The sequence below is a fragment of the Lepus europaeus genome, chromosome 13 (assembly GCF_033115175.1).
Source record: "Lepus europaeus isolate LE1 chromosome 13, mLepTim1.pri, whole genome shotgun sequence".
In the NCBI taxonomy this organism is placed as follows: Eukaryota; Metazoa; Chordata; class Mammalia; order Lagomorpha; family Leporidae; genus Lepus; species Lepus europaeus.
Window position 1 is genome coordinate 23278354 of NC_084839.1, and position 13074 is coordinate 23291427.

General features: G+C 47.6%; 2 protein-coding genes across 2 annotated transcripts in view; both read left to right on the plus strand.

Annotated features, from left to right (window-relative positions):
- The window catches only part of SELENOI (selenoprotein I), a 44686-nt gene extending 35348 nt beyond the window's left edge, over window positions 1-9338 (plus strand). The window contains exon 10 of the mRNA XM_062209112.1: window positions 2537-9338. Coding sequence (XP_062065096.1) covers window positions 2537-2635 — 99 coding nt within the window. The 3' untranslated portion in view covers window positions 2636-9338. The remainder of the gene's footprint in view (window positions 1-2536) is intronic.
- A 1482-nt stretch (window positions 9339-10820) lies between these two features.
- Window positions 10821-13074, plus strand: part of DRC1 (dynein regulatory complex subunit 1) — a 45535-nt gene continuing 43281 nt past the window's right edge. Inside the window, exon 1 of the mRNA XM_062210152.1 lies at window positions 10821-10975. Within this exon, the coding sequence (XP_062066136.1) occupies window positions 10821-10975 (155 nt within the window). The remainder of the gene's footprint in view (window positions 10976-13074) is intronic.

Sequence of the window (13074 nt, forward strand, 5' to 3'; positions counted from 1 at the left end):
TCCCACTTCCCTGGTTCTCTCCTGATTGGGCTGGGCCAGCCCAAAGTCAGGAATCAGGAACTTGATCCAGGTCTCCCACATGGATGGTAGGATTCCAATTACTTGAGCCATCACCACTGCTTCCTAGGGTTTGTATCAGCAGGAAACGAGCAGGTGGATGTGGGCTGCTGGCCTCCTAAATGCTAGGCCAGATACTCACCCTCATTTCAAAATTTTTTTTAAATGAGTACCAGTGGTATGAGCAATCTAATAATATTGTTTTCTTTAATTTGTTTTATATTCTAAAGATAATTTTATAGAAATGGGATTGTGTCAAAGGATATTCACATTTTTGTAGCTGTTGAACTATTTCTATTTGGTATACTTGTTTTGAAAAGAACCCTACAATGGATCCGTTTGGGAAGCAGAGCGTCCTCACTTGTGTATGAATCCACGTGTTAAACTGGGGGCACAGCCTCATGGCTTGATAACGTTAGATCTTGCATGTGTTTCTCAGCTTAGGCTTTTGTCCCTTCCCTAAATACCCTCGTATGTTTAGATAAAGCAGATGAAGTTATTATGTGTAAACTGTGACAAATCTAATGAGCCATGATACAAGACATAATCGTTGTATTTGTGTTTGTGCAAATGTAGCGTTATATGTTTCATGTCCACACTCTTGGGCCCTTATCCTGATGTTTCATCAGCAATGTGCATGAAGCAGAATATAGTTGCCTTTGCAGTTATTTCTATTGTAATCTTTCAGAAGCGTATCTTTAGTAAACTGTATATACAGGAAACTGAAACCAGAACACATTTCTGTTAAATGACAAAGAGAACACATTTTTACTATTAAAAGCTAGAAAACAAACACAAACTAGCTGAGATTCTTGGAGCGTCTTTTGTCTGCCTTTGTGCGCTTTTACCAATTCTCCAACCAGAAGGTAAAACTTGCTGCACAACACAAAATATTCACTTGAACTATTGAAATAGAAATAGTAGGCCGGCGCTGTGGCTTAACAGGCTAATCCTCCGCCTTGCGGTGCTGGCACACCGGGTTCTAGTCCCGGTTGGGGCTCCGGATTCTGTCCCGGTTGCCCCTCTTCCAGGCCAGCTCTCTGCTATGGCCCAGGAAGGCAGTGGAGGATGGCCCAAGTGCTTGGGCCCTGCACCCGCATGGGAGACCAGGAGAAGCACCTGGCTCCTGGCTTCGGATCAGCGCGGTGCGCCGGCCGCAGCGTGCCAGCCGCGGCGGCCATTGGAGGGTGAACCAGCTGCAAAAAGGAAGACCTTTCTCTCTCTCTCTCACTCTCACTCTCACTCTCCACTCTGCCTGTCCAAAAAAAAAAAAAAAAAAAAAAAAAAAATATATATATATATATATATATATATGTATATGTATATATATATAAGTAGTAAGTATCAGATAAATGACATCTACTAATTGGCATTTAACTAAGCACTAACCTGCCCTCTAGGGACACCCTAATAAGGCCACTCCAAACTCACAGGTCTAGTTTTACACTGTTTCATCAGGATTAGGAGTGATTACCTAGAAATGTTTTAATAAGCTCAGTGTTGGGTCTAACTGTAGTGGTCATTATTTGCTCTGTTAGATATTGTGAGTCAACTGGAGTATTGCAGTCAGTTCAGATGTTAATTAGTTTGGCCTAGAAGGCTCTGGAAGGACTAGACTTTGAAGTCAGACAGATCCAGGTTCCTGACTCTCAGTATCAGTCTAGTACTTCTGTTTAGCTACCTAGCTCTACAGAAATCTTAATTTAGACCCCCCCCATCTTTTTTTTTTTTTTTTTTTGCCATGTCTCCAAATCATTATCTCACAAGGGAGTGAATTCTGTGCGCTTTGTTTTAAAAAAGGCAGAGTGATGGGGATAGGGAGTGAGAGAAACAGAGGTTTTCAGTCTGTTGGTTCACTCCCCGAATGCCTGCAACAACTGGGGCTGGGCCAGGCTGAAGCTAATTAAACGAGGCTCCCTGAACTCCATCTGGGTCTCCCACCTGAGTGGCAGGAGCCCAAGCACTTGAGCCACCCTCTGCTCTCCCCAGGATGCATTAGCAGAGAGCTGGATCAGGAGCTGAGGTGCTGAGTCGTGAATCGGCACTTTGATACGGGAGGAGAGTGTCCCAGGTGGCAGCTTAGCCTGCTGCATCACAGCGCCCACCCCTCTGTGTGCTTTTAAAAAATAATACGGGCGAGTATTTGGCTTAGTAGATAAGCCACCTGTTGGAATGCCCTTGTGTCGTAAGAGTGCCTGGGTTTGAGTCCTGGCTCCACTCCCAATTCCAGCTTCCTGTTAATACAGACCCTGGGAGGCAGCTGGTGATGGCTCAAGTAAGAAGTTTCCTGCTATGTACATGAGAAACCTGAGTGGAGTCCCAGGCTTCTGGCCTCAACCTGGCCCAGTCCTGGCTGGTGTGGGGATCTTTCTGTCTCTTCTCTCTCTCTGTGTGTCTTGCAAATAAATAACTGAATAAATAAATGTTTTGAAAAAACAAGGAACATATTATCACTGTCTCGTGTTCTGATTTTCCATAGGTAAAGCAACTGAGCAGTCATTTTCAGATCTACCCCTTCTCACTGAGGAAACCGAACTCAGATTGACTAGGAATGGAAGAAAAGAACATTGCCCTGTAATCTACAGAAAGAAGTACTGTCAATAGATGCTTGTAAATACTTCATCCATCACCATTGAACTAAACTGATCTGCTTGACAGGCGTGGGGTCTCTGTGTGTTTGGTGTTTGGACAGCAGGAATGAAACATGATCTGAACTTGTGGAATTGTGGACCTACTAACTCCCAGCTTATTTTATTTTATTTTATTTTTTTATAAAACCTTGCAACATTTTGGTTAAGCATAACATGCCTTAGGCCAGCAAAATGTTCCTACTGATTTTAGCTTTGTGAGTCCATAATGTTTTGGTTCATAGAAAGTTAAAGATGCTTGGTTTTTATTTTAAAAAACCCCTACATTGGCTTAGGAACACTGGTAATGTTCAGCAAGCCACAGTAAGCTTTCAGATCTGGTATTGGGAATAGGTCTTTGGCTGGGAGCTGTCAATAGCCCAGATCTACTGCAGGGCAGAAGAATCAACAAACACTCCCAGCAAAAGATGCCAATGATTACAGAACAGAACACAGTTGCCAAATACCTTTCTCCTTCCATGGAAATGCCTTTTGTCCTCATAGGCTAAGAGAGCTTCTCAAGTATTCTGGCTTTCTTTATTATGGAATAGATCTTGATAAATGGCTTAATTTTCTTTGCAAGAGAAACATTCTTTTGAGACTTGGTAGAGAATGAGTTGTGATTACAGCTCATCCGTGGGCATAGTACATCGTTTACATGTGACATTTTTACCCCTCAGCTATAGGTTGCTGAGATTTGGTGCCTGTGAGCTGTGACAGTAGGAACGCCGGTGGCAGGCATACAGATAATGAACCTGGTAGGGAAATTTAAATTGCAGTTAGGAATCTCTTGAGCCTCACTAGGACCAAAATGAGTTTTCTAATTCAATTTATTCCTCTGTCCTTGTTTCCTCTTGGTCTCTGTCTCTGTTTTGGGGGTGGGGACACTGTTTTTTATTTCATAGAAGATGAAGCAGAGAGAGTCTCTCTTCCCCAACCTTCCCACTTCTGCACTTGAAGAAGCCTTTTGATACAGATGCCTCACTGCGTACGCACTCCCTTTGATTACACGGCAGTAATTTTTGAGGTTTACTGACAACATAAACATCCCTTTAACTTAAATGTGGTTTTATAAGTCACATTTTTTTTTCATGAATGTGGATTTTTTTTTGACAGTCTTTTAGTTTGGTGGTGGTGAAATATACTTGCTGATTTTCTTTTATTTTCTACTGAATGAAGTTTGTGCTTGAATGAAGAGTGTATCTTAAACCCTTTTTTTTTGGACAGGTTGCACTTGGATAAAATAGGCACCACTGTTGATATGTAATTAAATTTATAACCATTATTTATCTATGAATGTGACCATTTGAAAATTTAAGTATAGCATATTTCTTTGTGATTCTAGTATGCTGCTTTGTAAAAAAAATAACAGTTATTGATATTTCATTTTTAAAATTCTAATCATTGTTGTCCAGGTTATTAGAGAGTTAGGGAGCTAGTTCCTAGTTCCATACTCAATAGAAAGATTGTAAAGGCCAAGGTATATTTGGTGACTTTCTCTGAGATAAAAATGAACACTGGAAATAGATGAGAAATTGATGAAGGAAATGTGGATAGCGATTCCATGTTTTAATAAATCGCTACATGCAGTCAGAGGAAGAACCAGGTGAAGGGAACTGTTTTTTGTATGCCTTGCTCTGTGTCATCTATAAAATTGATCTGGATAAAGTGTCAATTTTGGGGGGAAAGATACTTTAAGATTTCTAAACTATAATCATTCACTGCTTTGTTGATCTTGTACACAAGAATGAGATTAGTCTGTACTACAAAGAACTGATAAATATTTATAAGAAGACAAATTTGGACCACAGGCCTTCTTCAGCTTGTACAGTGTAGTAAAAGAATACCCTTTGCTTCTGGCATTAGGGTCCTGTCCTGGAATGTAGGGGCTCTTTTACTTTAAAATGGGCTCTGCCCTCTTACTGTTGCATCACATGAATTTGAAGATTGTTTTGTGCCTCTGCTCTATGGCATTGTTTCCCAATGGTGATCAAGGATGATGCTACAGTCAGTTTGTTGACCTCGTTAGGTGGACGAAAGGTGGCTGCCAGCTGTGGGGGTGTGCGGAACCTGAGCCATCAAATCTGCTGTGTCCTGCCGACCCTCCTGTTTTAGTCTCTGTCTGGAATGTTTGTCCTGGAAGCCCTTGTTGTGTAGCCACACAGCAGCTAACACGGGACTTCACGACCAGTCGCTCTGTGCGTTTATGCCATGCCAATTAATGTAAGGTTTCCCAAGGATACAAGGTATTTCAAGCTTCCATGCGCTGTCCTGGACAAGTTCACACCCCAAGTTTCTCCCCGCACACACGGAGCTGCCTTCTGGGGAGCATGTATTGGTCACACACATGTTTTTTTGTACTTTCAGAATCGAGTGCCTTAGCCAGGCTAGAGGTTTGCATTGTTTCTGCTGACCAAAATAGCATACATAAGTAAGAGGTTTCTTTTTAAGCTTGTCAAAATTAATTCCCTTGTCTTTGAGGGGGTGGAGAGTTTGGGATGGAAAACCTTGAATGCTTGGGTAGAGTATGCTAATGCTGCCTTTTGTGTTCCTGTAATAATATTCCTAAGCTTGGTGCAACTCCAAATGTGCTTGCTCCATAAGTAGATAGTAGATACAGTTTATCTGTTTTGATCTTAAGCATAATAGAGTGAATAACTCCCAAATAAAAAACGAAATATTCTTCCATTTCAGTATGATTAAGATACTTTTAATTCTAGTTTTGAAAAGAAAATTGTTGCCTGCGATGTTATAGTACTGACTTAATACCAGTGTGTCATTTATTCTGATAGGAATTGGGAAGAGGAGTGTATGTCTAGAATTAGCCACATTCTGAGTAGATGCCAGAAGAGTATTGATTATGGCCAGAGCCTGGGCACTTGGGGACATATAAAGGAGAAAGCAGGCACAGTACCCACTTCACCGCAAGGAGGGACCATGTTAGTGCTCTTGGAATTTGAGAGTTTCCTAAATGTCCAGTTTTCCAAGAACTCTATTCTCATTCAAAAAGCTTTTGGAATGTAGCTTGTGCTCCAAAGCAGGCTTTGATTCCGTGACATCTGGAGAACAAAAAGGCAATCCAGAAAATGGGGGAGCTGCTTTTCCCCTCTGGAGTTTAGCCAGAAGCCTGCTGTCATCCTTCCTCTCCGTTCCTCTCTCAGCTGGCCGGCACGCGGGGCGCAGACAGCCCGTCAAGCCTGGCGTTGTTGCTTCTCGGTCTCACTACAGTCAGAGCCCCGTGGTTGCCTTGGGTCTCAGGACTAGTCCAGGACAGGGAGCGTGCCAGGGGGACCAACGTAAACGTAAGGGGCTGGAATTTCCACTCTTGGGTCTGCCACAAGCCAAAAACAGTGCAGAAATCTTTGGTTGTGTTGATGCCTGTGTTCAGAATGGCCTTATCTTGACCTTGATTCTGGGCTGATGAAGCCCTCTAGGGAATCTGTGAAGTCAGACCAGAATTTTCTTTATCCCATGAGGTGTCTTTATAAGGCAGCATGCTCTTTCTTGAACACCCTGTGGGTGAATAACCTTAGTAAATTAGCTGCCAGTGCTAGAACCTTCCAGGAAGAATTTTAATGAGTATGCTACGTTTGAAGCACTTTGACATGCATATTGAAAGTGACAGTTTTAACAGGAAAATGCTGTTAATCACTGTGAAACTTGATAATGCTCTGGGCATTTTAGGAAGCTTAGGTAAATTTCTCGTTTTATTAATTATGTAACCCACGTGATTTCTGTGTTTCCAGTCCCATCTTTGACAGTGGTACGAGTGACTGACGTTGGCAAGCACTTACTTTAGGGCATATGCACTTTTCCAGAGAAGGTGGTGATGTTTGCTTCTTCCTTGCATGGAACCATGGGAATTAGGTTTGTTGGCTAATTCATTTCCGCCATTTTCCACAGTGCAAAGTAAATGTAACCTTCCTTTTTAACTTGCATGCTAGTAGTATGCTTTAATAGTAATGTAGCCGTGGCTGGCCTTTTATTTTTTAAAGCAAGGATCTGCTCTTTATCAGACAGATCTTAAGTTAACATTTAGGGTAATGAAAGAAATGTTGCCATAGTAACCCTGTCATAGTTAGCCTTGGCGAGGGGGTTGTGTTGCATTTGGTAGGAAAGCCAGATTCCCAGAACTGGGAAGTGCCGCATGAACTGATTTTGGCATATTTTAACAAGGGCTTGTCTCCAGGAAAATTTCTTTGGAAAAACAAAAAGATTGCTTTGCCTCCTATAGACCGTTCACCTTGTCTTGTTCCTTAGCAAGTGTGGTTAGAAAGGCTGCGTCAGAGCAGGGCCGCTTCCAAAGCCTGCGTCCTGGGCCCTGGCCGCAGGGTAGCTCAGTGCTGCCCAGAGTCGTGCTCTCTGCTGCTGCGTGCAGCCTGAAGCCGAAGCTGGACACTGCTGGCTGGTGTAGAGATGCCTGAGGCTCTTTAACTTTCTTCTCTTGAGACGCTTCTATATGGGTAACAAAATGAGAATTTATTTGGGTTTTTATTAAAACATACACAATTTGCCATGAATTCTAGATTCTGATTTTTTAAAAAAAATTTAGTTGAGAGGCAGAGAAAGAGAGTGCTTCCCTCTGCTGATTCACTCCGTAAATGGCTGCAGTGGCTGGACAGGAGTCCCGGCTGGGAGCCAGAACGCAGTCTGGGTCTTCCAAGTAGGTGGCAGGGGCCGGTACTTGAGCCATCACCAGCTGCCTCCCCTGGACTTCATTAGCAAGAAGCGGGCGTCGGGAGCCAGAGGCAGGAATTGAACGCAGGTGTTTAGACGTGTTCTGACCTGTGTCTTAGCTGCCACCCTAAACGCCAGCCCCACGCATTCTGATATTCTTGATAAGCACTTTTTAGGCTCTCAAGAGTAAGTTCTTGGGGCCAGCCTTCTGGCGTAGTGGGTAAAGCTGCTGCCTGTGATGCCGGCATCCCTATGGGCAGAGGTTTGTGTCTGGCTGCTCCATTTTTGGCCCATGTGTTTGGACCCCTGCACCCACATGGGAGACCTGGTTGAAGCTCCTGGCTCCTGGCTTTGGCCTGGCGCAGCACTGGCCATTGTGGCCATCTGGGAAGTGAACCAGCAGATGGAAGACCTCTTGCTTTCTCTCTCTACCTCTCTGTATGTAACTTACAAATAAATAAATCTTTAAAAAAAAAATAAGTAAATTCCTAAACTGGAACATGTTTAGTTGAATTGTAACCTCCTGTAATGAAGGTTACTTTAATTTTGCAGTGGCTGTGAATGCTGTATTACAAATATGTTTGAATTGCTGTTATTCAGTATTGGACTTCGCATTTAATTACTGATTGAGACTGCTCACCATACTAACTTTTTTGTAGGTTATTTTGTTTGTATACTTGGCCAGGTTAGAAACAGCCATTCAGGAGACAGAGACTCGGCTATGCTTAATGAGTTAGTCATTTTGAAATGTGCCAAGAAGGCAGTATTCAGTATTGAACTCCAAATACCAATTTTTTTTAAAGTAGTATTTCCTTTGGGTAACCAGGAAGGCAATGAATAATCGCCAAGATGGAACTCTGCTGCCGCCCCCCCCCCCCCAATGTAATAGATTATATGTGTAGCCAGTTGTAGAAAAGGAAATAGATACTTTGTGATTAAAGTTTAGGGCCCATGAGCTAAGAATAGGTGGTAGGTGTCCCGGCCAAATCCATTATTGATGTGCTTAGCTTGGTCCTGTTGCAGCTGGCTTTCTATGGTGTTCTGAAGCAGAAGGACAATTCCATTCCTTCTCAGGTACCCAGAAGCAGCACCACTAGAGCAAGTGGAATGTGTTTGCCACAAGCAGACTGTAGCAGAGGGGAAGATGAAGAGGAGCCTAAAGTCTTATGTAGTTTAATTGAACCTGTTAGTAATTGGTCTGACTAGGACTTGCTGTGTTCTTAGTAAATTAATGTAGCATTTATTTAATATGGTTGTGTGTGCTGTGTGTATATAGACACATCTAATATGTACACATATACTCCCTGCATATGTATGTATGATATATTCATGTACACATGCAGTCTACTCTTGATTATCAGCTAAACGGTAAGCCTTTGTCCGGCTGTTTCTTCATGTTGACTGAATCCACGTGTGGCCCATAACTCAAGCCTCTTCCTGATCTGGAGCTACAGTCTGTCTGCCAGTTCATCTCAGTCCTTGCAAGAGGCCCTTGGAGTATGTCACTTCCTGTTTCCTTTTAACCAGGGATTATGTGAGCCAAAAAGATGGCTGCCTGCACTTCGATTGAGGCTGCTGGGTCTGCATGAGGATGGGCCCCATTTCTGGCCACAGGGCAGCTATGGGAGCAGTGATGGGGAGAACTCTTAACTCTCAGAGGACTCAACTTCATACTTGCTCCAGTGACTCGGCTGGGATGTTGTTCAGATAAGCTGATGTGCTACGGAGTACAACACATTGCAATGTTCTGTTTGCATTTCCTGTGTTACCGTGCGCCAGTGCCAGCCCAGATAATCAAGACTTGACTGTTCCTTGTCACCAGATTCTGGAAGCCTTGCCCTTTCAACTGGATTTATGTTTATTTCTGTTGTTGTGAAACCCAAAAGTAATGCAGTAGGTTTTAATTTTAAATTGTTTAATTCTTTTATGGATAAATATTTATTGTAATAAAAGTAAATAATTTTTAAATCCTTTTAATTGTTTTCAACTTGTCTTTCTTTCTTTGTCCTTGGTAGGTTTCAAAAAGGGAGGAAAAATAATTTCCAGCCACTTGTCTTTAAAGCAGAAACACCAGCCTGCTTGCTCCTGGGTGTTCTGTGAGCCCATGACGGGTTTTGGAAAGTGGGGCACAGGGCAGGCGGCAGCAGCTGCTCCTAGCCCAGCGCTCTCTGCCTCAGAGCCCGGGCGCTGGGCAGCCTGGTCCTTGCAGCACGTGTGTGCAGCAGTAGGTGGGAACCGCTTTGGGACCAGCCGTCTCCCTGGTCATTGTTCTCTGCCCCATCAGGTCACACCTGATTCTCCCTGTCTCATGGTCTCCCCCTCCTAGCCACAGACGTGCACACACATGTACTGCTTCTCTCGGGAGGGATGGTGGGAACCCGGGCCACAAACAGGATGAGCTTCTCTAACTTGCCCCTCTGATTCCATGATCCCCATATTACAACCAAAGGACAGAGATTTGGCCGGGGGCCCTGACGCTTAGAAGCAAACTGGGAAAAGTTAACTTCAAAAACCCACTCGCTTTGCCGCAGGGTGGGTCTTCCAGAGGGCTTCTCGTGGCCTCACAGGTAGCTGTTAGTGGAGTCGGCAGACAGTGTGCTGTCCTCGGGTGACTTGCCCAGGGTGTCCTGCCAGGGCTAGGGCTGGCACCCACATTCTCTCCCTTTCCTTAGGCTCCCATGAACTCAGACCCCGTCCGACGGTGTCCAGGTGGGTAGTCAAGGTTAATTCTCAGTGTGAACTTCCGGTTACTGGTACGATAGGAAGCGCGCAGGAAGCCTTTCAGAAGACAGCGCTCTGAGCGTTTCATAGTGCATCCGCATTCCCAGCTCGGGCTCCCGCCGCCGCCTCCTGCTCCCTCCCTTCTTTCCCTGTCTCCCCGTGATTGCAGGTGGGGTGGTTGCTAGGTCTAAACATACTGGTGGCAGGTGGTTTCACATTCTAGGAAAGACAGGGCCTGCACGCATCTAGTAGGAGCTCCGAGCAGATGGCGAATGCTGGGTGCAAGGCTCTTGAGTTCGCAGAGCCGGCCGGTTACTCTGGATTCTCCACCGGGGAAGCCCAACGCCTGCATCCTAGCGCTAGCGCGGCACGTGACTTACGGTAGGCAGGCTGTTCGAGGTAGGACGACTCCTGCGATGGCTGGCTGGCGAGTTAGGGTCAGTAATGAAGCCGTAACTCGGTCCAGCTGGCCTTCCAGAATGGGGGAGCCTGCACAGTCTCCGCTGTTGGGCCCGGGCCTTGGTGGGGACCAGAGCCGCGGTCGTCCGAGAGGCGGGAGAGGGGCGCGCCCACAGCCGGGGCTCCACCACCCCGAGAGCGACGGGCGGGTCCGGAGGAGCTGCGCGCGCAACCAGTCGCACCGGGGCGGGGTGGGGGGGTGGGGGGTCAGGTGACTGCCTTCCCTTAGCAACGGCTTGTTCGTAGCAACCGAGCGGCGGTGGGGCGAGGGGCCCCGCCATGAATCCCTCAGTGTCCCTCGGGGTCCTGGAGCAGAATGAGGAGGAGCACGTGTCCACGCCGATTCTCGGGCCCTCCATATATTCCGATAACCCGCAAGAGCGCATCCAGGCCCGGCGCCTCCGCATCGCGGCGCGCCTGGAAGCCCGGCGGCGGTGAGCGGGGTCGGGGCGGGCCGGGCCGGGGGCACGGTGCGCCGAGCAGGGGCCGTGCGCCCAGGGCTCGTTTTTCACGGAATTAGAAAACTTCTTTCCAGAAGTGTCCTGCAGAATAGGTGCGGGTTGTTAAGACCTTAAACCTTAGAGTCAGACTTTCCCAGAGCCCTTGCGCAGGCGCTGAGGGTACACGTGTGCCCTGGGGCCTGGCCTGCCCTCCTGCAGGTGATACTTCGTGGCCCTCGCCTGTGGCTCCTTTTGGTTACAGGGGCATCTCTGGTTGTTGTGGCCCTGATAACCGCACCCTTTTCTGGCGTGTCCCCTGTCAGCCACCAGGGCTGGAGGCAGCAAGGGGCTCCTGTCAGCGTCGCTTGCCCAGCGGGATGGTGACCGCTCTTCCGGTCATTAGTGGCCCGGGTACCTGCTGTCATCTGTGGTTCTGTGGGAACCGAGACTTCTGGCCTTGGGGTCGCCAGCGCTGTGGCCACAGCAAACAGAGCCCCCATTAGGTCTTTAGAATTAAGTGGGGCCACGGAAGCCCCCGGACCCTTGTATTTGTTCCCTGCCGAGACAGCCACGTAGAAGTTTCTGGCTCAGGGCAGTGCCTGCATTCTGGAGACTGGCTCTCGGCTCTGGGCAGTGCCGCCAGGCTGGGGCTTCAGCAGGGCCTCAGGCTGGCTCTCTTGGAGGGTCTGCCGTGTGACACGGGCGATGTCCGCCCCACTTGCGTGTGAACTGGGTCACCTGGTCAGCTTGTTGTGTAGGACGCTATGCCTGAGGCTCCCTCAAGGCCCTGGGTGGCGGGGCTGGCCAAGACTCGCGGGCGAGTTTCACTTCCATGCAAACTCCATGGTCCCCTGCGCCACCTGGAGCTGTGACCGCTGGGGAGACTCACTGCTGGCCTGAACTGGCGAACCCGGACAACCTCTCCATAAACTAAACGCGGGCTGTGTCTTCTTTGGGGGTGGTGTGGGGGTCCTGCTGAGCCACAGGGGTCTGCGTGGAGCAGATGTTCCCAGCTCATGGCGCCTGGTTTTGGGAGCCTGCTCTCGGGGTACCCCTCTCCAGCTGCTTACTCTGCCAGAGCTCAGGCGCCTGCTGGGCGCTGTTTCTACAAGGTGCATAGTTCTCTGCTGCGGATGGCACAGTCTTGCTCCTGAATTCCAGGCTCTGTGCCAAGAATCTCCCCCCAGGGCCCGCCCTAAGCTCCACATGGCGCCTCCTCGGCTCACACCTCCAGACCACACAGTCTGTGGTCCCCTGGCTTCTTGCATTGTCCTCCCCTGCTCCAGGCACCGCTCAGAACTGGCAGCTTCTTATGTCAGCCTGAGTGGTCCGACAGCCTTGAGCTTCCCTCTCTGGGTAGAGGCTGCCAGACAGGGTAAGCTGTCTTTTGTTTACCGGAAGTCCCGGCGTGCCACCAACCACTGGACCCCAAGAACTTGGCGGTGTGACGGGGCTGTGTTGGTGGAGTCGGTCACCCTCCTTCCTTTGCCACCCCTTGCTGGTCCTGCGTGGTTGCTGTGGCCCTGGCGCCGTAGGCTGGTAGATGTCTTAGCTGTTTCAGGGCTTCTGCTTCCTGTCCCGGCCGCTCAGCTCTGCTCTTGGCAGTCTGGAACCGAAGGGGCGTGGCTGTGTTCCAACAAGGCTTTGTGGATACTGACTTTTGTATATGTTCACATAGCGCAAAATGGGCTTCTTTTTGATTTTTTTAAAAGAAAGTTAATAGACCTTTTTTAGATTTATTTATTTGAAAGAGTTACACAGAGAGAGGAGAGGCAGAGAGAGAGAGAGAGAGAGAGAGAGAGAGAGGTCTTCCATCCCCTGATTCACTCCCCAGTTGGCTGCAACATCTGGAGCTATGCTGATCTGAAGCCAGGAGCCAGGAGCTTCTTCTGGATCTCCCACGTGGGTGCAGGGGCCCAAGGACTTGGGCCATCTTCCACTGCCTTCCTAGGCCATTGGCAGGGAGCTGGATTGGAATAGGAGCAGCCCGGACTAGAACCGGCACCCATATGGGATGCCGGCACTGCAGGCAGAGGATTAACCCACTGCACCACAGTGCCGGCCTACCTGAGCCCTTCTGATTGTAGTGGCAA